Source organism: Neopsephotus bourkii, unplaced genomic scaffold, assembly GCF_033783945.1.
Source record: "Neopsephotus bourkii isolate Nb327-2 ecotype Australia unplaced genomic scaffold, CSIRO-AGI_Nbou_v1 NB_1376, whole genome shotgun sequence".
Lineage (NCBI taxonomy): Eukaryota > Metazoa > Chordata > Aves > Psittaciformes > Psittacidae > Neopsephotus > Neopsephotus bourkii.
This window is the reverse complement of record NW_026901855.1, coordinates 3,612,457-3,632,356: the sequence shown is the minus strand read 5'-3', so window position 1 is coordinate 3,632,356 and position 19,900 is coordinate 3,612,457. Positions and strand designations below refer to the sequence as shown.

Sequence of the window (19,900 nt, the reverse complement as noted above, 5' to 3'; positions counted from 1 at the left end):
CATTGATCCTGCTTTGAGCAGGAAGTTGAACTAGAGACTCCCTTCTGACCCAAGTGATTCTCTAATACTGAGTCACAGTGTTCCACAGAGCACTTAGATGCCTGGGTACTTGAACTATATTTTTGCACTTAAAAGATTAAAGTATGATATGATGATCTGTAGGATGGCCAAGTATTCTCAGCTCTTGATAGTTGACAAAACATAGCTGTTGGATATGTCTGCTTTAACTCTTTTGTCAAGGACAGCTGATTGGTTCTGGCACAAGAAGGCTGTGATTTTCCATGTGTTCAGTCCAGTGAAAGTGTAACATTTTAGACAGTGCTAAAGGTCACTTCTGTTCTGTAGAAGAGCACTGAATTGACTCACTGTGGCAGAGTTAATTCAAACTTCAGGTACTTGTGTATAACGAGCAATCTTGTGTTTGTTCAGAGGATGGAGAAGCTAGAGAAAGAGATGAAATCAGACATGACCGGCGCAAAGAGAGACAGCATGACAGAAACCTTTCCAGGGCAGCCCCTGACAAAAGGTGAGTAACAGAAGAAAGCTGCTTTATTCTGTACTGGCTCTGGCTTCCCCTCTAGGGAAACCATTGCACTGGCTGTCCTTTTGCTTGGTGCGAGTGCCTGAATTTTACCTTGTGGAGTTACTCACTGGTATGAAGGGCTGTTTGGCCCCTGTATGAAATGCATCACTGTGTTAGCGTGCTGCAGTACTTGCTTCTAAATTTAGTTTTCCAGATGTGGGGAGGGAGAGGTGGTTTTTTTCCTTGAGCAGAACTTCAGTATATTCAAGTTTAATTAACCTCAACAGCAAAGGTTGAAACCTTGATCTTATAACTTCAGTGAGACCAGGGTCTCATTAATGGCTTTGTTTCTGGAAGCTGTTCACTTGAAGCGAGCTTGGATTTATGAGTGTAGGCTGAACTATCTCGTTTGCCCAGGCCAGTGAGATTTCCAAGCACAAATGGTTTCTGGAGGCTTACAGTCCCCAGTATCTTACAGTTGAGATTGCTCAGCCTTCCCAGAATATAATTACACTGGTTCTTGCAAAAAATAAATATGACATTTTAGACCAAGTCAGCTTGATGTAAATTGCAGATAGCAGAAAGCAAATTTAAATGTCATGCCCAGCTGCACATAACTTCCCTAAATGTTTCCTTTGCCAGGAGACAGATTTTAAATGTTACCTAGTGAGGAAGGGCAACAGTCAAAATCTGGCTTCTGAGGCAAACTGTTAGCAAGTAGCACAGGATCAGGCTGCAGTTGAGTGTGTCCACAGACACAGTTTACTGACCTAACGAAACCTAAAATTTTTAATTCAGGTCAAAGCTGCAGAGAAATGAGAACAGAGATATCAGTGAAGTTATTGCCCTGGGGATACCCAACCCCAGGCCATCCAATGAAATCCAGTACGACCAGAGGCTGTTCAACCAGAGCAAGGTAAAAACACCTTTGCACAGCTGTGTGGTTTCATGTGAGAACATGCTCACCCTTCCTTAGTGAACGTGGTTAGAATACTGAAGAGACCCTGTTCTTATGGTTGGTGTGGATATGTTCTGAAAGAAGTCTCTACGTAACTGGTTAGGAATCTTGTTGCTCTCCTTTATCCATGGCTGATGCAACAGAAATGCAGTATTCTGAATGTATGACTGGATTAAAGTTTTTTGTTGTGGTTTCTTACTGGGGAGTGGGGAGAAAGGAAATATTTTGCTTTCAAGCCGCAGTGACCTCATTTTCTTCTTTTGTACACATGTACTGACTGAGGGAAATCTGCTCTTGGAGAGAAGCAGCTAAATGCATTCTGTTTCCATTAATACTTATGTTAAAAAACCTTCTAAAGATATAAATAGTTAACAGCAACGTTTATTTTCCCTGAACCTTGTACTATTCAGAGATGAAAAAGCAGATTAGGCTTCAGAAAGTCCTTGAATAGACCTGCAGTTTGTCAATCATTCTCTTTCATGCCTCCAGTGAAAGACCTGCAGGCAGAAGGGAAAGCTGATGAATCAAAAGTGAACAAGCAGGCACTTCTGATTTCCCAGTTCACACAAGCCTCTGTGTGATTTGGATCAATCAGCTTAAATCATGTTTTCCAGAAATTCTGAATACTACACATTTCTGTATGGTTGCACTTGCCTCTTACAGACAGCTGTACTTGCAGGGCAGACTTAAATGATCCATTAACCTGAAATACGAATGGCCTGTAATGCTCCCTGTTGCTTTCTGTCAGAGTAGAAGTGGCCCTGACTCAGGCTTGGAATGACTGTAGCATGTTCTTTGGACTTAATCCCAGGCCCAAAACCACTTATACCCTGATGAAGTGCTTGAACTCATTTGAAATGGATGGTAAATCGCACAATACCATCTTTGTGTATCTGTGAGACCCCACCAGTGTATCTTGATGTTAAAGTAGCTAAGTTTTTCAGACTCATTTGTGTCATACTGCTGTTCTTTCTTCGCAGGGTATGGACAGTGGCTTTGCTGGTGGAGAGGATGAAATTTATAATGTTTATGACCAGCCTTGGAGAAGTGGCAAGGATATGGCCCAAAACATCTACAGGCCCAGTAAAAATGTGGATAAGGACATATATGGTGATGATCTAGAGGCTCGGATAAAAACCAACAGGTAAGAAAATAAAGTTAAGAAATACTCTTGATTAGTACTCTGAAGTCAGTCAGCTGAGTTTCACCACTTCTCCTGCAGGTTTGTTCCTGACAAGGAGTTTTCTAACTCCGATCGTAATGCCAGAGGAAGGGGCAGAGATGGACCAGTTCAATTTGAGGAGGATCCCTTTGGTTTGGACAAGTTTTTGGAAGAAGCTAAGCAACATGGTGGATCTAAACGGCCATCAGATAGCAGCCGCCCTAAAGAACATGAGCATGAGAGCAAAAAGAGGAGGAAGGACTGAATGCCTTTGTTCCTTGAGAGGTAGAGAAATGGACTACATACAAACTTGGACTTCACCCAAAAGGCATTTTTAATCAGAGGTTTATAGGGGAATGGTGTTGTAACCCCCCATTTCACAACCCTTGTTGTGTGGATGTATATATACACACGCTAATTCTTCTCTACATAGGACAGCTACCCCTTGGGAATGGAGGCATGGAGACCACTTTCAAACATTTCACAGGGGAATTATGCTTTAGGAAGTGTTCTGACTTTACTGATTCCCTATTGCCCAGCATCTCAGGGTAAGAATGTAGCCCCTTCCTACAGCTTTAGTTTTTATAGGTACCTAAAGCTTTTACTTCATCTGTATATAGTTACTGTCTTATGCTGTAATGGGTGGTAGGCTGTTTATGATTTAGTGTTTCTCTAGCGTGGCGATACACAGTTTATTTGAACAAGGAGGGGAAACAGCTGGATTCTGTTTTAGAACAAATATTCATAGTTTCTCACTATTCTTTATTTTAGTTTCTTTACATTTAGTGAAATAAAGCCTCCTTCCACCGCTCAGTCACTCTGACTCCTTCTTTGACTGCGTCTTCTACGGGACTGCGGTCTGAGAGTGAGCTGAAAAACAATAGCAAGTATATGAATTAGCTTGGCAAGAAGGTTTAGCGTTTTTTCATTTCTGACCTTCTAAAACATTCATATGGAAAGCAGAAGATGGGTTTATAACTGGTTCAGTTTCATGAGCCAGAACCACAAAGACTAAGCTCCTGACAGGAAAGCTGAATGTAATTTGAACAGCAATTGGTAGTTGTATCAGCAAAAGCTTCTTAAAAGCTTGTGCTTTCAAGTGGAACTAATAGAAGGTAACTGTCTAAACCTAGCTTAGAACAAAGTGGGAGAAGTGCTCATTTATCTTCTTCTAGAGAAGCCTGTATTTTGAAGACATGAAGAAGGCTAACTACCGCTTGCCTTCTGCTTTTTATTTTGCTAGAAAGAAGCCTCTTAGCTGTTGCGCCTCTTGTGAGAGTATACACCTCAATGTCTAGGTAGCTAAGTGAATGTGGCATCTCACAGCTTCAAGAATAAAACCCAGCAAAGTGATTTCCAATAAACTGACATCAGATGCTCGTCTAACCTAGTGCCTGACTTGGTGCACTTCAAGACTTAAGTTGGAAAACCACTCCCTAATTTCTGCTTCCATTTTTGCACCACAGTTGTAACTCCCAGCTCAGCTCTTAGTAACAGTTACTGAAGTAACTGCAACCAGTGAAGACTCCTGCTCTAGTATGAACAATGTCATGCAAAATACTTTATCAGAATCACCACAGTGCATCACTCTTGCCAATTCATTTTACTCTTATCCTCCCCTAGCATTGAAAGCTTCCAAAGGAGATGCGAGTTGTCAGAAGGGTACTTAAGAATTCTTATTAATTGTTCAAAGACATGAACTTTCCTCTCATCCTCACCTGTCATCTTCCCCCTGCCACCCAACATCCACACTGAATGTTGGAATCCACCTGCAGAAACCTGTCTACAAACACTAACTAGCTGTGTGGCAGTTCCTGCCCAGTTCTACAGTATTCATATTCCTTTAACTCAGCATAGCAGGAAGTCTTGATCTCTGGTATGTAATCTCTGATACCTAGATGAGCTCACTCTCAGTTAAGTTGAGAGGGGAGAATGAACAAAAGTGTTACTGGTTTGAAAAACACTAAAAGCACACTAAGTGGCAAAATGCTTCATCACACTTAGAACAAACACAGCAGTATTTTGATGCTACTTTGTCCAACAAAAGGCGGACGTTAAGAGCTCAATTCACTACTTCATTACTTCATTCAAGGAATTAGCAGGTTACCTTGGCACCTTCAAGTATGTGGCAGTCCTTCTGAAACACATTCTGAGCTTCTCTTGGGGTCGAGAATTTAATCCAGCAGTAACGTTTGTGGAAGCCTGTATCTCTGTCCTAGTTACCGGTTAAAAAAATAGAACCCCAATTACTACAGTAAATATTCATGCAGGCTGTTAACAACTTTCTACAATATTCAATGTAAGGATTCAGAAATTATCCCAGAAGTCAGCACACTTGCTGTTTCAGAAGCCTTTTTCACATGATAAGACATTGTCATTGACAGGATGCGGAGACCTGGCAAGCAGAGGCTGTTCTGCATCCCTCTCTTGTCGATTTTTGAGTCCAGCAGTGATAAATTTCAGTTGAAGACTTGATAAACACTTAGCTGGTTGTTTCAAACTGCAGTTGTTATCTACTGTTAAGCCAGTCACAGCAGAACTGGCATTTAAATGGCTGTATGATTTTAAAATAAGCCTGCCACAGTACTTGAAAAGCATTCAGCAAGACAAAGCAGCTTCTTAAGATCCCAGGAACGAAGGCTGCAGTCCGAGATGACAAGCGCTAACTGCACTGAAAAGAATAAAGTTATTTTTAAGAATCACTTGCCAGTTGTGAAAGACAGGTGTCAATACTGAGGAGATGCTGGAGAAAGGCCAGGTCTACAAAATGCCTTTTATCCCAACTGATTCCCATCAGAGGTTTCACCAGCTCTGCCACTCTGATCATCAGGCACTTACAAACACTGGTGCAGTTTCCACCCTGTAGTCACACTGCCCAATTGCAGTATCCCAGGGATGTCCTGATCAGGGTCTATTACACTGGCAGCAGATTTTTGTATCTGTGGTAGTTTTAACACTCCTAAAGTAACTGCTGAATAAAAACACATGTTCATCAGTTCAGCTTGAATCAGCGGCGGAGGCAGGTTTACAGTAAGCTGCCACCCTTAATGAAGGGACACATCTGTCGTGGGCTTTAGGAAGTGTGTAGCAGGCAGACACCTCAGCTTCAGTGTTCGTAAGTAACCTGACTCTTCCAAACTATTTTCAAACTATGCTGAACTGATGGTGAACCAGTCAGCTTAATTTAACTGACCAGTGCTTCACGTGGAGAACACAAGCAGGCAGGAGAAGCTCTGCTCCTTCAGCAATGACCTTCAATTTATCCATAATAGAGTGGGAAAGGAACACTTTTTTGACTGCTGATCTCCAATAAACTGCAGCCAGTACTGTTATCCATGACCTATACACTTAGAACAGCAGAGGCATCCTGAAGAAGCTGCAGTTTTGTGTTAGCTCTGCTCTCTGATGGGGTATGAAGCCAGAGCAGGGAAAGATTGTAGGCTCATACCCATACCTTTAAGGTTTTTAGGCCAGTGAGACCAGGCACATGACCGCTTTGTCAGAAGAAAGGTAACAACGATGGTAGAGAAGTTCAAGGCACTTCTAAGTTAATTATTCAGAAACGGCAACATTAACAAGATTTGGGGCACATGCTTTCAAAAACCTTTCCAAAGCCAGTGTAAACCACGAAGCTTCACTGAGGCCTACAGCCCGCCACGGGGAGAAGGCCCTAAGGGTGGACAGCACCCAAAATCTGACCAGTGTACAGAAAAGGCTGCTGGGAAGCAGCTCCGAGGGCGCAGGGCCCTGCAGCGGGACCGACCTGCCGGGGCCCGGCAAGCACCGGCCGGCGGCTCTTTCCCGTTTAACCGAGCGACACGAAGAGCGGCCTGGAAGGCGAACGGTACTCACAAACGGCAGCTGGCATCTCTGCACCGACCCGAACTGGGAGAAGTAGTCCTTAAGCTCTTCTGTGGGGAGAATGCACACCCGGTTACACGGGACAGACCCCCCCCCCCCAAGCGAAGCCGGAACCACCCTAGCCCGGTCTGGCCCCCGCGGCCTAGTGCTGCACACGCGTTGGGGACCCCGCCTCCCGCGCGGCCCGTCCCACGGCAGCCCAAGCACCGGTGCGTGCTGAAGGAGGTGGTGCGGACTCACTGCTCGACACCGTCCACGGAACCTCAGCCACGAAGATGTCAAAGAGCCTCCGAGACCGACGCCCCACCGCACGCACCGCGCTGGCCATCGCCATCTTGGGAGCTGCGACGGGAAGGAGGCGGCCGGCCCCGCCCCGGCAGTGCGCTGCACCGCCCGCCGCGGCATGGCCAAAATGGCGGCGGCGGCCCTGACCCGGGAGGGCGGGGAGGATGCATTCCGCAGGCTTTTTCGTTTCTACCGGCAGCGCGACGCGTCGGACTTGCGGGGCGTGGTGGACTTCTCCGTGCCGGGGGGCCAGGTAACGCCGGAATCCTCCTGCCCCCGCCCCGCGGTGAGGGGCCGGCTGGTGAGGGGCACTGCGAGCTCCTCCCGTCCCGTCCCGTCCCGCTCTCCGTGCGGTGCTGCTGTATCCTGCTTTTTGCATTGTTGTTGCTCTTCGCGCTCGAAGCGAAAACCCTATCGCCATCTCTTTACGGTGCTCGCCAGCTCTGGTCCTCTCACAGGTCGCTATAACGTTTAAACGCTGGTTGCGTGGTTAGAGTTGAGCCGCTGAGGAAGGATGAGAAGCTTTGAGGGTTGCTCTGCCCGTGGATCCAAGGCCCGTTTGGGCTAGCTGCCCATGGGGCGCAGACCCCTGTCCAGGGTCACAAGCTGCTGTCCCAGCTGCCCTGACCATCACACTGTGTACTCACAGATTGACTGCTTCTGCTTATGTTTGTTTACTCCCATAATGTTTAATTAGCTCTCTGTGCTGCAGTAAGGGGTTTTCGAAGCATGTAGTAGGACCACATGGTACTTAAAGGGAAGCAAAGGAACATACGGGCAGAAAAAGCAAGCCTCACTGTTGGAGCTGACACTATTTCCTGGACCTGATTATCCTTGTCTTGGCCCGAGAACACCTGGGTGAGCGGAAGAGGGAGCCGAGATCAGCACAGTGCACACCCAGGATTATTGCTGTCTTCCCTTGGTAAAGCATCTTCTCCAGTTTTATTCCTGTATAGCAAGCATTCGGCTTAGCCCCCAGGGCACGTCCAGCGTTGCAGTGGATTAGGGCACACAGGCAGGAGTGCATCTCGAAGTAGTCGCTGTCATGGTTTGCTATGTCCTCAGTGATAGACAAGTGAAGACACTCATTTTCTGTTTTATCACCTCACAAAAGCACAGTGGATGTCTGCTGAAGTGTTGTTACCCTGGGGTTTTCTGTACATGAGCCTGTATGGAAAAAGGGAGTAGGGAATATATTTAAAATGAAATCTTTCCAATTTTTTCATAGTTCAAATGCTTAGCCTTTGCTTTTTACTGTTCTATTACAATATATATTTTACTGTCTTTTCAGAGTAAAATTTTGATATTGTAATGGCACATAAAACTTGACCCATACGAAATTGTTCAAGGCGTTGGCATTAAACAAGGGATGTGTTAACATTTCAGCCTGTCTTGAGCTTGCAGCAATCCTTTATCAAATAAAGGATTCCAGCATTACAGCCCTTCTGGGAAATCCAAAGTACTTGAAAGCATCACAAGCATCTGGTCCTTCTTCATACCATTCTTTTTGCGCCTGTTACCTTCCAAGATAAGTTGATAGCTTGCTAGTGAAAGCACCTTTTATTCCTCCTTCCCGCGGGTTAAGAACATCTGGCTTTTCTCTTTAAGAAGAGCTACAGGCAAGGCAGATTGGCCCAGATACTCTTGTTCCTTTTCTGTCAGAAAACTGCTTCAAGTGATTGAGCTCTTCAGTGAAGTGTGACATACCAGCTGCCCTGCTACCAGGCTTATTTGACTGATTCAGCACATGTAGTTCTTCAGCATAGAGCAGCTCCTGCTCTCCAGAAGTCCTGATAGCAGCTGATGTGTGAGCAGTTTGAGAAGGCAGAGAGGTGACAGAGTCTTAGTTGAAGGAAGAGGCTTTCTGGGGATGCCCTGCAGGCAGGACTCTGAACTAAGCTCTTCAAGTCTGGCAGTCACAAAGCTGGTTCTGACAAAGAGCTAAAAAATTTGTTGATAAAAAAGCACACTGCCAGAGGCTGCTGCCCAGCACTGGTCTAAAGTTTTCTTACAAATTCTGTGTAGGTTATTTACTCTGAAGATGTTAACCAGAGCTGTCAGCCTGCACTGATTTACACATTCAGCACTGCAGAGTTTGTGTGCAAAGGCCTTACTTTCATATATGCTTCAAGTTATCATAAACAAAGTCTTGCTTGTGTCTGCCAGCTTATTCCCACTATGCCTGGCCAGTTCTTTCCTTACATGAGCTGTACTTATGTGTAGCTACATGGAGAGCTGGACTGGGGAACTAAGCCAGAACTAAACTAACCTGCCTCTTCTCTTCCATGAACGGTAAGATGATTCTCAGCCCTAATGGAGGGAGTGGGAACACAGTGGATGAGTTTGGTTTTGACAGCAAGCGTTGGTTTATTGCATCTTAAATACATGTGTTATTGCTACCCAAGAGAGTATGTCAAGAAAATGTATCTTGCTAAGCCTTGAGCTGTTGCCCTGCTGTTGAAAGCAACTGTCAATATGGTATTAGGGATTTACTGGATTTCTGCAGTCCTTCACATCAGACAACTTTGGCCACTTGATCACTGTATTACTGCTTGTTCTATAAATCGCAGAATAGTCATCTACCCTGTGGTATCACTAGCAACTTGTATTTGGAATGTTCTTTGAAGGTATGAAGTGTTATGGGTATATTGCTCTCTAATGGAAATTGATAATTACTAGAATGTTTTATAAAGATGTGGCTGTACTGTGGAAATGGTCAAATAGTGCCATTTTTTTCTCATTGGTATGAATTGTTTAGGGCTTTTTTTAATGAATGGAGGACGTCTCTCCTGATCCCTAGGTACTGTGAAAACTAGTATGGTTTGACTCCTGCATTGAGTACATACTAGCTCTGTTAGCAGCATGCCCTGTTATGGTCACAGTTGCTTTTGTGGTACAGTTAGCGTTTTCACAAGACTTAGTGTGGAATATGATAGCACTCTTTCTTGTAGGTGCTGGTTTGGATGAGTTTTATATTTCTTCCTTTTTATAACTGATCTGTTTTGTTTTGCCAGGTGGTCAGATCACAGCTCAGTATTTCGTCAGTCAGTGATCAAGATGCCTCCAGAGCAGGATTACAGCCAGTTAGCCAGTGGAAAGCCTATGGCCTTAAAGGTTATCCAGGTATGTATTTCTTGATTTCAAGAAAAATTAAACACAACCTTGTTCCTTTGGATTCAAGCATCTTCCATCTTACCCCCTCTGCCCTGCCTGAAAAAGCTACTTTGGTTTGCTAAAGTGTAATTTAATGTTATTTTAAGTGCGGGAGGACAAACAAGTCAACCGAAGGGTGGGATACCGCAAAATATATGAAAGTGAGAACAGAAGGGCCTTTTGTTTCACAGTCTCTATCAACCAGGCCATCCCTCATGAGGATGGATTCCTGTTGCCCTTGGTAGAGATTTTTGTATTATATCATCTATTTTTCCTCAACATATATCATGAACATTAGATAAGAACCATTCTTCTGGTTCATCTGGACTGCACTCAGTGTCTGTGTGAGTTGCTATGAAGCTGGCCTACCACTTCTGAAACTGTGGCAGCCACACTAGTCATCTGGCATGGTAATACACAGGGAATTTAATAAATTCAGGAGAAAGGCTTCCACCTCTTATTGCCACTTTAAATTTTTTGTTCCACTTACCTGTCACATTATAGCTGCCCTCCTTTGATCTCACTTGTCATTTCACATCTGTCTGTCTTTCCTAACAATTATATGGAGGGGGAGTAAATCACCAGTGTTCTACTTAAGTGCATTTTTCTTCCACTTCTGACAAACATTTCACTAAAATGAAATGCAAATACATTAACAAATTCTCACTTGTGTTTAGAATCAAGTCTTGTGCAGACAAGAATAATATTTTATGCTTTTCCAGCTACCTTTATCCAGACATCCTAAAGCACTATAAGGTATTTAACCAACTGCCCCAATAGTCTGCTAAAATAAGTTAGAATTCCTTTAGCTTGACTCTGGCCAAATGGAAAAAACCTCATTTGGTTTTGTTCCCACAGTGAGCAATGAAATACAAAACTAAGGAATCTGGATGAATTTCTGTTGAGTTCTGTGAGGTGTGGGCGATGCTGTCTTTGGATCTTTATAACTGACACAAGTTGGTTTGATGAGAGGTTGTTCTTGTTGCTAGACATCTGCATGTCTTATCCTTCCTCTGACTGAGGCTGGAGACTAGGTGTAAATTAATTCCTAGTGTGCCACAAGATTTTGCCGCAGTAACAGAACTGCACTTGCTTCCTCAAGGCATATTCCTGTGGTATACATATCCCCAGAGTCGTCATCTTTTGCCCATTCCACTCAGACCAACTCTTTCAAGGGCAAGAGGTTCAACTGTGTTGCCTTCAAAGCTTGTCTGTGATGTTCTTGAGTCAGCTCAGAATGATTGCTACAGAAATAGCTCTTGCTCTTTTCCCTCCCATGTGTGGTAAATCACTGATTTCTAGTTCTGTTTGCCTTCCCAGGAACTGTTAGTCTTGAGTGTCAGTACAGAATTTTATACTGAAACTCCCCAGCTATTAGAAATTCGTGATTTTTTGCTTTTCTTAACATCAGAAGCCTAGCAATAGACCACTTTTTAGTTCTTGATTTTGTAAATCTAGACTAATCTGGTTTCTTTGGAGTAAGCAAGGAAAGGTTTTGAGAGACGGGAGCATGTGCTAAGCTTCTGATACAAGAGTCATAAAATTTGGATTCTTGTTTTCAGCTCAGTGTGTAACTAGCTCTTGCAGGCTTCAGTTCCTTCAGTAATACCTGGACACAATACATACGCAGTAGAGTGTAATTTCATTAATGTAGTAAGGTGCTTTGAGAACCCCACATCAAAAGCTGCTGAAGGGAAGGGCAGTAATATTGTTCTGTTCTATGCAGAGGCCAACAGAAAGTAAATTTAATGTTCTGGCAAAGAAACTTCTTGTAACCAGACCTGTCAGAAGGCTGCCATAGTATGATGGTGCAGGGATTGGAGTGAAATGAATGACAGTACATTATTAATACATGGAAGGCTCTAACTAGTTAATTTTATCTTATGAGGTCAGTAAGATGTGCTGGCAGGAAGTTTCTGTGCTTTATTACCGCTGTCATAAGGCCACAAGGAAAGTTTGTATCCTGCTGGGACTCCTAGTCTTGCTTCTTCCTTTTTCATCTATTTTTGTCTGTGTTTAACTTGGTATGACCAAGAAGTTCAAAACGTCACAATAGGGCAAAACCTTGAAACCTCCTGTTCCTTTTTTTATCTCCCATACCCTTATCTGACTTTGTATGTGAATTCTGTGTTGGCGAGTTTTACTGAACTCACAGTCTTTGAGAGAATGCCTTGATTCTCATCATAGGTATCATAAAGATTAATAGCATCTTCCCTTCAGACACTCATCAATGCTGTCAACCCTGGCCTGGAAGGAAACTTGCCTTGGGTTCTGGGGAGAAAACTCGAGTGAAGAATCATGTTAGCACTCCTAGTGATGGCAGATCTCATGTCAAAGACTCTTGTCTGCTAAGATATAGACCAAATCAATCCATTACATCTCTGCTAACCCTCTTTATTTGGACTGCTGCTTGAACTGTGCCAGAGGTGCCTGGCTAAATGAATGTGCAGACTATCTACATGTTTATTTTTGTTCTTCATTAACAATGACTGCAAAGTATTTGCAGCAGCAACAGGCAGTTTGGGACATAATTTGGTTTTCATGCCCACTTGATTAATATTACCGTACCAAAATACAAAGATGGATACAATCAGACTTACCTGGAAATAAGCATGAAGCAGAGGAGAGGACAGTTCACATTACCAGAGACTTGCTCAGCTCCTGTACTGCTCTCTGCAGTTCATGACACTGAAGTAGCAATGAGAAGACAGTGTGAATTCAGAGGCAGCAACAAGGACAGTTTGAAGTCTAGAAGAACTAGGCCAGAATTATTTTAACTTTGCAGGGTTCAAGAGAAGAATCTTGCTGAATCATTTCAAAATCAAATTTACTCCAAAGCAATTTGCTTTATGGTCCTTTATCTACTGCGATCAATGATCAGTATGCCTTACACAGATTAAGTCCTTTATTGTCATTTTTTTGCTTGGACCATTGTTGGCTGCCCTCCCTGCCTTCTACCTTATGTTCACCGTTTGTTTGTACTGAAAAAGCAATAGGTTTTAACTTGCCTATTCAGACCTGTTAATAAATTTCATGAGCTTACATGCAGAATCAGTGGTTATATGTCTAAGTTGTTTTTTCAGTACCTTTCTCCTTGGCTCTAATTTTAGAGGAAACAAGGGAAATGCCTCATTATACTCTCTCTTTACCTTCTCCTTTTTTTTTTGTTTGTTTGTTTGTGGGTTTTTTTTTGTGGTCAGGCTTTATTTTCATACTGAATCCTTTCCTTCCGGGATGCCAGCGTCACTGGGTGAAGCAGTGTCTCAAGCTATATCCCCAGAAACCCAGTGTCTGCAATTTAGACCTTCATATGGCTCCTGAGAAGACCATTGACCTGTGGGGACAGAGCAAAGAGCAGCTAAGGTAAGTCCACAGTAACCTTTGGTGGTCAAAAATAACGGAGTCCAAAGGTTTTAAAGACCTTTTTAATTAGTCATCTGTAAAAAAGACATCAGAGAGATGCTGTTCACAGTATACAGTCTTTTAGTTATCTGGGTATTTATCATTACCTTGCCTATTTCACTGCTCATTTTTGATAATGAGTTCTCTAGAGCTCTCATCTCCCTCAGTCTCTTAGTAAAATTGACATGCTGAGATTTTTCTTTGAAAATATATTTAACATCTACAAGATGTGTAATGGCAAAAGCAAGGTTTGGACTTCAAAATGTTTGCACCTAAGAGAGAAGTTATGGCTCCACTTGTATTTTCCAAGCTCAGTCAGAACTAGTTACAGAAATTTAGGCACGGATGAAAAATGGTCCCTTGAAAGTATTGTGCATTGTGCCCTACAGCTGAAAAAGTGAGGTACTGTTCCAGCTCAGCAGGCTTTTCCCAGCAACACTTCCTGCGTGCACAGAGAATGATCAGAACAGAGGTTAATTTGCAGCTGAATCCAGTTCAGTTGAAAACAGCATTCGGAAAAGTCATGGCTGGTGGTTTTATTAAGCGCTTGCCTGAGTCTTCAAGTGAGCAAAGTGCTATATTGTGCTTTTTACCTGGAGAACAGCAGATCAAACTAGCCAACTTGTCTAGTGTCTAGAGTTGAGAGCCTTTCAGGGAGGGGAGAAATAGAGTGCTTAACTGAATAGTTGTCTACTTCCAAGTCTGGGAACAATTTTAATGCTTTTTGAAGCCATTGGAAAGATGCATAAATGTGCTCGGGTCATGGCTTATCTGCTCTTCTCAGGATACAGGAATAACGAGGTAGGGAGAGCCTACACAGTTCCTAGAAATGTGTTCTATGCCTCTTTAAAGAGTGGAGTTTGGGTATTTTCTTAAGTGCTGGTGACAAGTAAAACATTAAAGAGGATAGAGCATCCCTACAAGGGATATGTGTAACCTGTGTACAAGGAGAAAGCTGGGGGTTGAGGTTATAGATGCAGTTGTTTACCAGCTTCAGACTAAAGCCGCAGCTGTTCAGTCTTGTTCTGTTTTTGAATGCAAATTTCTCTGTACTGAATTTCTCTGTGCTTTCTTGTAGGAGCACCTGCTGCTACAGTTGTAGGAACTTGCTGCTTTCAGATACATAACATTCAGGACTTCCCTCTCCTTAGCAATCACATGTGAAATCACATGCAAAAATAAGGACCTACTGAGCATATTAGTGTCCCTGATGTTATGCAAACACTCTAGCACTGTAGTGAAAGTAATTGCAGTTGGCTACTACCCTGTGATAGAGGTGGAAACTGGAAAGATGACTTTCAATAATCAGTGAGCTATGAAAAATTGCTAATGGTAAAGAAACTGGCCTTTTACTGCTGTTCCTGGTTTAGCTTAGTATGTTATAGGTGAAGGGCAGAAACAACGTGTATGCAGGTAGAAATGTGCATTAAATCCAGGTGCTTGGTTGAGGCTTCACGATGGCAGAACAAATATGAATCCGTTCCGTAAAAGAGGGCATGTTTTACTGAACTAATGAGGCTGTGAGAGCCAACCATTGGGTGCAACTGATGATATTCTGAGTATATTTCCCTTTCTTTCCTTACTGCAACACATGACTTAGCTTGAGAAAAGAAGCTGAAATTGCTGGAATAATTGGATTAGCAGATAGATGTGTAGCTTCCTTTTTTATTTGTTACTAGCATGTTTCTATCATTAAGTAAGATTGGTAAATTGGCGTGTGGCTTCAGACCCCTGAGCCTCTCTGCATTAGGGTTGACACTTGAGAAGAACAGGCTTTTGTCCTTCATAGCAGTCTGGATAGGAGACACCTGCAGTATAGACTTCTTGACATTACAAGAAGTGTACGGTCATAGCTAGAGCAGTCTCTCTTTTTACTGGACATCGCATTGGTCAGTGCTCAGGACATCTTGTAAAAGTACCAAGTAGTAGAACTAATGGTCCTTTGGAACATTGTGCAGCTTGATATACTTTACTGTGAAGCAAAGCATTCTCCTTTCTTGTCGTTTTCCATTAAGTGCCTCGAATATTTTTCCTTTTGTTTGCAGCTTTTAGATCATCACAGATTCTGTACTTTGACATACAGCTGCTCAAACAGTACATGCTTAATTCTGACTTCTAAATCTGTACCAGTTCACTGTGTTGTCTCCATCTGATAATCAATTATGTACCGTGTTGAAAATACAGGCTTTCAAACTGGCAGCAGTTGGCAGGAGGCCCTATAGCTTGCAGAAGTTGCATGAACTGATTTTTCAGGGTCTTTAGAGGAAAAAAATAATGGCACTGAAAAAAGTTCAGCATTGATTGTTTTAATAGGCTGTCACATGGATGCGTGACTCTTATTATTGTGTGCTGCACTACCAGAAAACCCCTCAGAAGTTAATGCATATTCTATTCATTTTGTCTTTGCAGAAAGAAGGGCTCCAGTAAAGGGGAGCCCAGAAGCTTATTGGAGAAGCTGCGCTGGGTGACCCTTGGTTACCATTATAACTGGGATACTAAGGTATGGAAGCTAAATTCTTTATTTTTCTCTGCTGTAAGCACTCAGAATGGCAGACAGAGGAGGATATCATGGAATAAAATGCTTATTATCCTACAAGACAGCCTTAAAGGAATGCTGTAACAAACCATGCTTGAAAGAAAATTTCAATCTCTATTAGCTTACTGTGAAGGATTTAACAGCAAAGTCCATTGCTGCACTCTTTCCATTGTAAGGTAACTGGTAGCATAGACACAGCTTTAGACCTGTGACTCTACTTCAGGTTAAATGAGCATTTTTACCTTACCGAAAGGGATGGTCATAAAAGCATTGTTAAATACTTCAGAGCAGCCCTACGGAGAAAGACTTGGGGGTGTTGGTCGATGAGAAACTTAACATGAGCCGGCTTCAGTGTGTGCTTGCAGCCCAGAAAGCCAACCGTATCCTGGGCTGCATCAAAAGGAGCGTGACCAGCAGGTCGAAGGAGGTGATCCTGCCCCTCTACTCTGCTCTCATTCCAACAGTTCCATGTCTTTTTTATCTTGACAACACCAGAACTGTACACAATACTCCAAGTGAGGTCTCACAAGTTCAGAGGAGGGCCATGAGAATGATCAGGGGACTGGAGCACCTCCAGTATGAGGACAGGCTGAGAAAGTTGGGGCTGCTCAGCCTGGAGAAGGCTGCATGGAGACCTCATAGCAGCCTTCCAGTATCTGAAGGATGCTGGAGATGGACTTTTCATTAGGGACTGTAGTGATAGGACAAAGGGTAATGGGTTCAAACTTAAACAGGGGAAGTTTAGATTGGATATAAGGAAGAAGTTCTTTACTGTAATGGTAGTGAGGCACTGGAATGGGTTGCCCAGGGAAGTTGTGAATGCTCCATCCGTGGTGGTGTTCAGGGCCAGATTGAACAGAGCCTTGGGTGATATGGTTTAGTGTGAGGGGTCCCTGTCCATGGCAGGGCGGTTGGAACTAGACGATCTTAAGGTCCTTTCCAACCCTATCTATTCTATGATTCTATTTAAGGTGAGAATGACCTTGAGTGCTTGAAGACAGCCACTTCTGAGAAACTACTTCTGTTCACAAGGGTGAACGAGAGCAGGAAGAATCTGCTGCTGATGTGACTTTGAACCAGTATAATAACAGCCTCACCAAGTAACAGTTATTTTGGGGCCCTTGGCTAAAATAAACTTTTTCATAAGACTGAGTTAGATGAAGGCTGAAAAAGGATGGTGAAGTGAATATGCAGTCTTATCAGTACATTGCAGGTACTTAACCAAATCTGCTTGCAGCCACATCAGCCTATTATTGGGTGCCTTAATAAAAACTTAGTTATTCCCTTCCAGTTGTCTGAGAGTCAGTCATGGGAGAGAGAAAAAATAGGTTTGGAGTTATTTCTGTTTCTTGTTCTTCAGAGTTCTATTAGTGAGATACAGTTGTGTCTTTCAGTTGGCAGCTTTAGGTAGTAACCAAGTAGATCCTCAGGATGTTGGTACAAGCCTTAAGTACTAATCTTACTGACTTCAAGTTTGCCATCAAGATATAATGGTAACTCCACTATTAATTCTACCTTAGCAGTCTTAGCATGGCCCCAGAATTACATGAAGAGGTAAACTTGGCTATAGTTCTGCTTATGTTGTAGTCATAAATATGATGTTCTCTGTGACTATTAGCCAAACTTCTGACTTCTCATTCAGTGTTTGTTTTCAATTGTATGTTCTGCTCTGATGTTCTGCATGTGGTTTGTGTTTACTTTTTTCCCCACTCTCCTTCCTCCAGAAGTACTCAGCAAATCACCACACTCCTTTCCCCTCAGACCTTGCGTTCCTGTCAGAACAAGTGGCCGCAGCCTGTGGGTTCCGGGGTTTCCAAGCCCAAGCAGGGATCTTGAACTACTATCACTTTGACTCCTCCCTGGGAATTCATGTGGATGAGTCTGAACTAGACCATTCTTGTCCCCTTTTATCATTCAGGTGAGTCAAGGAAAACACTCGAGTGTTGTGGAAGGATTGGTCTCCTTTTTTTATATAGTTGTATGTGGCTCTAGGGAACCAGTATGATGTAGTTTGCTAATTGGATATATAATATTCACTCTCTGAAGATTTGAATAGTAGGAAGCTGTAGCTCAAGGTCATAATTTTTTCTCTGAAGACTGCTTAAATAGCATGGATGTGGCACCTGTGGTGGAAGAGCTCTTTGCACGGAGCACAGTTCTGTTCTAGGACGGTGTCAGTTTGGTACTAGCAGGCAACGATGAAATAACTCAGCAGAGCTTCAAAACTGGCAAGGCAACTGCTCACACTGACTGCCTTGAGCCAGGCCTCTTAGTCCGTTTTCCATGCTCACATTGTAAAGTTGTTAAAAGTCGTTACTAGGAGACCGGTCTGGTTTGCTTGTTGGGGCTTTTTGTTTGTTTGGTTGGTTTTGTTTTTGTACAAGCATTTAGCTGCTAATCTTTTCTTACTGTACATATAACTCTTCTCTACCTGAATTAGTTTTGTCTTCTTTCTCTATTCTCATACTGTCTCTAGTTTTGGGCAATCCTCAATATTTTTGCTTGGGGGCCTGAAGCGGGAGGAGGCCCCAACAGCAATGTTCATGCACAGTGGAGATATCATGGTGATGTCTGGCTTCAGTCGCCTCCTGTACCATGCTGTGCCACGGGTCCTCCCCAACCCTGAAGGAACAGCTTTGCCTTCATGCCTGGACAAAGGAGTTTCTTCAGACCTTCCTGTTGGCTCAGTCATTGAGCACAGCTCTGATGAGGACTGGCAGGTGTGTGCCAAGTACTTGCAGTCTTCCCGCATAAATATGACTATTCGGCAGGTGTTGGCTGAGGGTCAGAAATTCCCAGAGGAATCTGGGACAAAGGGAAAGGGCCAAGCACCCTCTGAAGACGGTCACCATCAGGAGAACAGCAGAACCAAGAGACATAAACCAAACACGGACAGCTGAGACCAGGAGGTCATGCTGACATGGACTGGACAGGCAGTCTTCATACGGAATTGGGAGCTAATGTATTGATACTAGGCATCACTTGTCAGTATTGGGATTAATAAACTTCTGCAGACTAAATAAAGTAATTTGTGCTGTAAGAAATAGAGAAAAAGAATTTAAAAGAAGGATGAGTTCAGGACTGGGACCCAGGAGATCAGCTCTTCTGTTGTTTTGTTGCAGACATTTATTGTACTCTGTTCCATTTAAAATACCTGTGTGTCAGAGAATTTTAAGCTTGGTACAGTCATGCTTTTAAAGCATTTTGAAATCATTGGGCAGAAGGTGCTAGCAAAAGATATATAATTGCGAAGGATTAAAGAATCCTACTGGGCTTGTGCTGCTCAGCTGAAGTGCAGTAGCAGGTATGAGTGAGAATAGGCTGCTACGGGTGTGAGACCTACCTGCAGCATTTCCAAGAAGGCTGAGCTAACCTCTACCACAAAAACTGGTTCAGTGATTGGAAACTGGCAGCTCCCTCAAGCAGCACCTGCTATAAGCCTCCTATAGTCCTGTGCTCTCCTCTTGCCTGCTTATACCTCCTCAGTTGCATCAGAAACTGCTCTTATGAGTAGAATGCCTTTTTGCATACCTAAGATTTTAGAGAGAAACGACTGGGGGAATATCTACTTAGAATGGCTAGTAGCTCCTAGATGGGAGTATGTGAGTGAGCCCTATATCCCCATTCTTTAAAAACTGTCCTCTCTTCAGTACCTGCAGATTATGGCCCTCCAGTCCCAAGACAGCATTGTTAGGGAACAGAATGACTTGCAGGAGAAGAAATGAAGTTGAAAAGTACCAAAAAAGTTAATCGGTGACTTATCTCTGTCACCCAAAGATAAATATATAGAAACAAAAGCACCAGCTTTTGTGCCAGTTCTCTTTAAGGCTCAGACCTTCCTATCTCCTTTTAATGTGATTTTAATTGTTGGAGTGGAATGCACTATCCTTGGGGTATTTTGTTGCACTTTCCCAATGAATAAACTTACTCAGTTTTTAAATTAAAGATCTCTATCAGTTTGGGAATGGCTTTTTTCTTCTTTTCTTTCTCTCCCTGTTAGTTATTCAGTGTATTGTTAAT

General features: G+C 43.1%; 3 protein-coding genes across 3 annotated transcripts in view; 2 read left to right on the top strand and 1 right to left on the bottom strand.

Moving 5' to 3' along the window:
• Positions 1-3,460, top strand: part of SNW1 (SNW domain containing 1) — a 17,787-nt gene extending 14,327 nt beyond the window's left edge. The window contains exons 11-14 of the mRNA XM_061367476.1: positions 430-526; positions 1,322-1,439; positions 2,462-2,625; positions 2,704-3,460. Coding sequence (XP_061223460.1) covers positions 430-526; positions 1,322-1,439; positions 2,462-2,625; positions 2,704-2,908 — 584 coding nt within the window. The 3' untranslated portion in view covers positions 2,909-3,460. The remainder of the gene's footprint in view (positions 1-429; positions 527-1,321; positions 1,440-2,461; positions 2,626-2,703) is intronic.
• On the bottom strand, positions 3,389-7,007 carry SLIRP (SRA stem-loop interacting RNA binding protein). Its single transcript, XM_061367478.1, has 4 exons — positions 6,745-7,007; positions 6,496-6,554; positions 4,751-4,858; positions 3,389-3,513 (listed from the first exon to the last, which is right to left on the bottom strand). Exons 1-4 carry the CDS (start codon positions 6,836-6,838, stop codon positions 3,454-3,456), a joined length of 321 nt encoding a protein of 106 aa, XP_061223462.1. The 5' UTR covers positions 6,839-7,007; the 3' UTR covers positions 3,389-3,453.
• On the top strand, positions 6,902-19,825 carry ALKBH1 (alkB homolog 1, histone H2A dioxygenase). The gene is made up of 6 exons (XM_061367477.1): positions 6,902-7,042; positions 9,804-9,912; positions 13,143-13,305; positions 15,754-15,844; positions 17,605-17,798; positions 18,357-19,825. The coding sequence occupies exons 1-6, from the start codon at positions 6,908-6,910 to the stop codon at positions 18,778-18,780; spliced, it is 1,116 nt and encodes a 371-aa protein (XP_061223461.1). The 5' UTR covers positions 6,902-6,907; the 3' UTR covers positions 18,781-19,825.
• The last annotated feature ends 75 nt before the right edge of the window (positions 19,826-19,900 follow it).

Excerpts from the sequence above, each read along its gene's own strand:
- SLIRP (XM_061367478.1), bottom strand. The coding sequence starts at position 6,838 with ATGGCGATGGCCAGCGCGGTGCGTGCGGTGGGGCGTCGGTCTCGGAGG. Across the intron at positions 4,859-6,495 it reads AGAGATGCCAGCTGCCGTTT|GACAGAGATACAGGCTTCCA; the intron begins GTGAGTACCGTT and ends ACCGGTAACTAG. Across the intron at positions 3,514-4,750 it reads ACATACTTGAAGGTGCCAAG|CTCACTCTCAGACCGCAGTC; the intron begins GTAACCTGCTAA and ends ATTGTTTTTCAG.
- ALKBH1 (XM_061367477.1), top strand. The coding sequence starts at position 6,908 with ATGGCCAAAATGGCGGCGGCGGCCCTGACCCGGGAGGGCGGGGAGGAT. Across the intron at positions 15,845-17,604 it reads ATTATAACTGGGATACTAAG|AAGTACTCAGCAAATCACCA; the intron begins GTATGGAAGCTA and ends TCCTTCCTCCAG. Across the intron at positions 17,799-18,356 it reads TGTCCCCTTTTATCATTCAG|TTTTGGGCAATCCTCAATAT; the intron begins GTGAGTCAAGGA and ends TACTGTCTCTAG.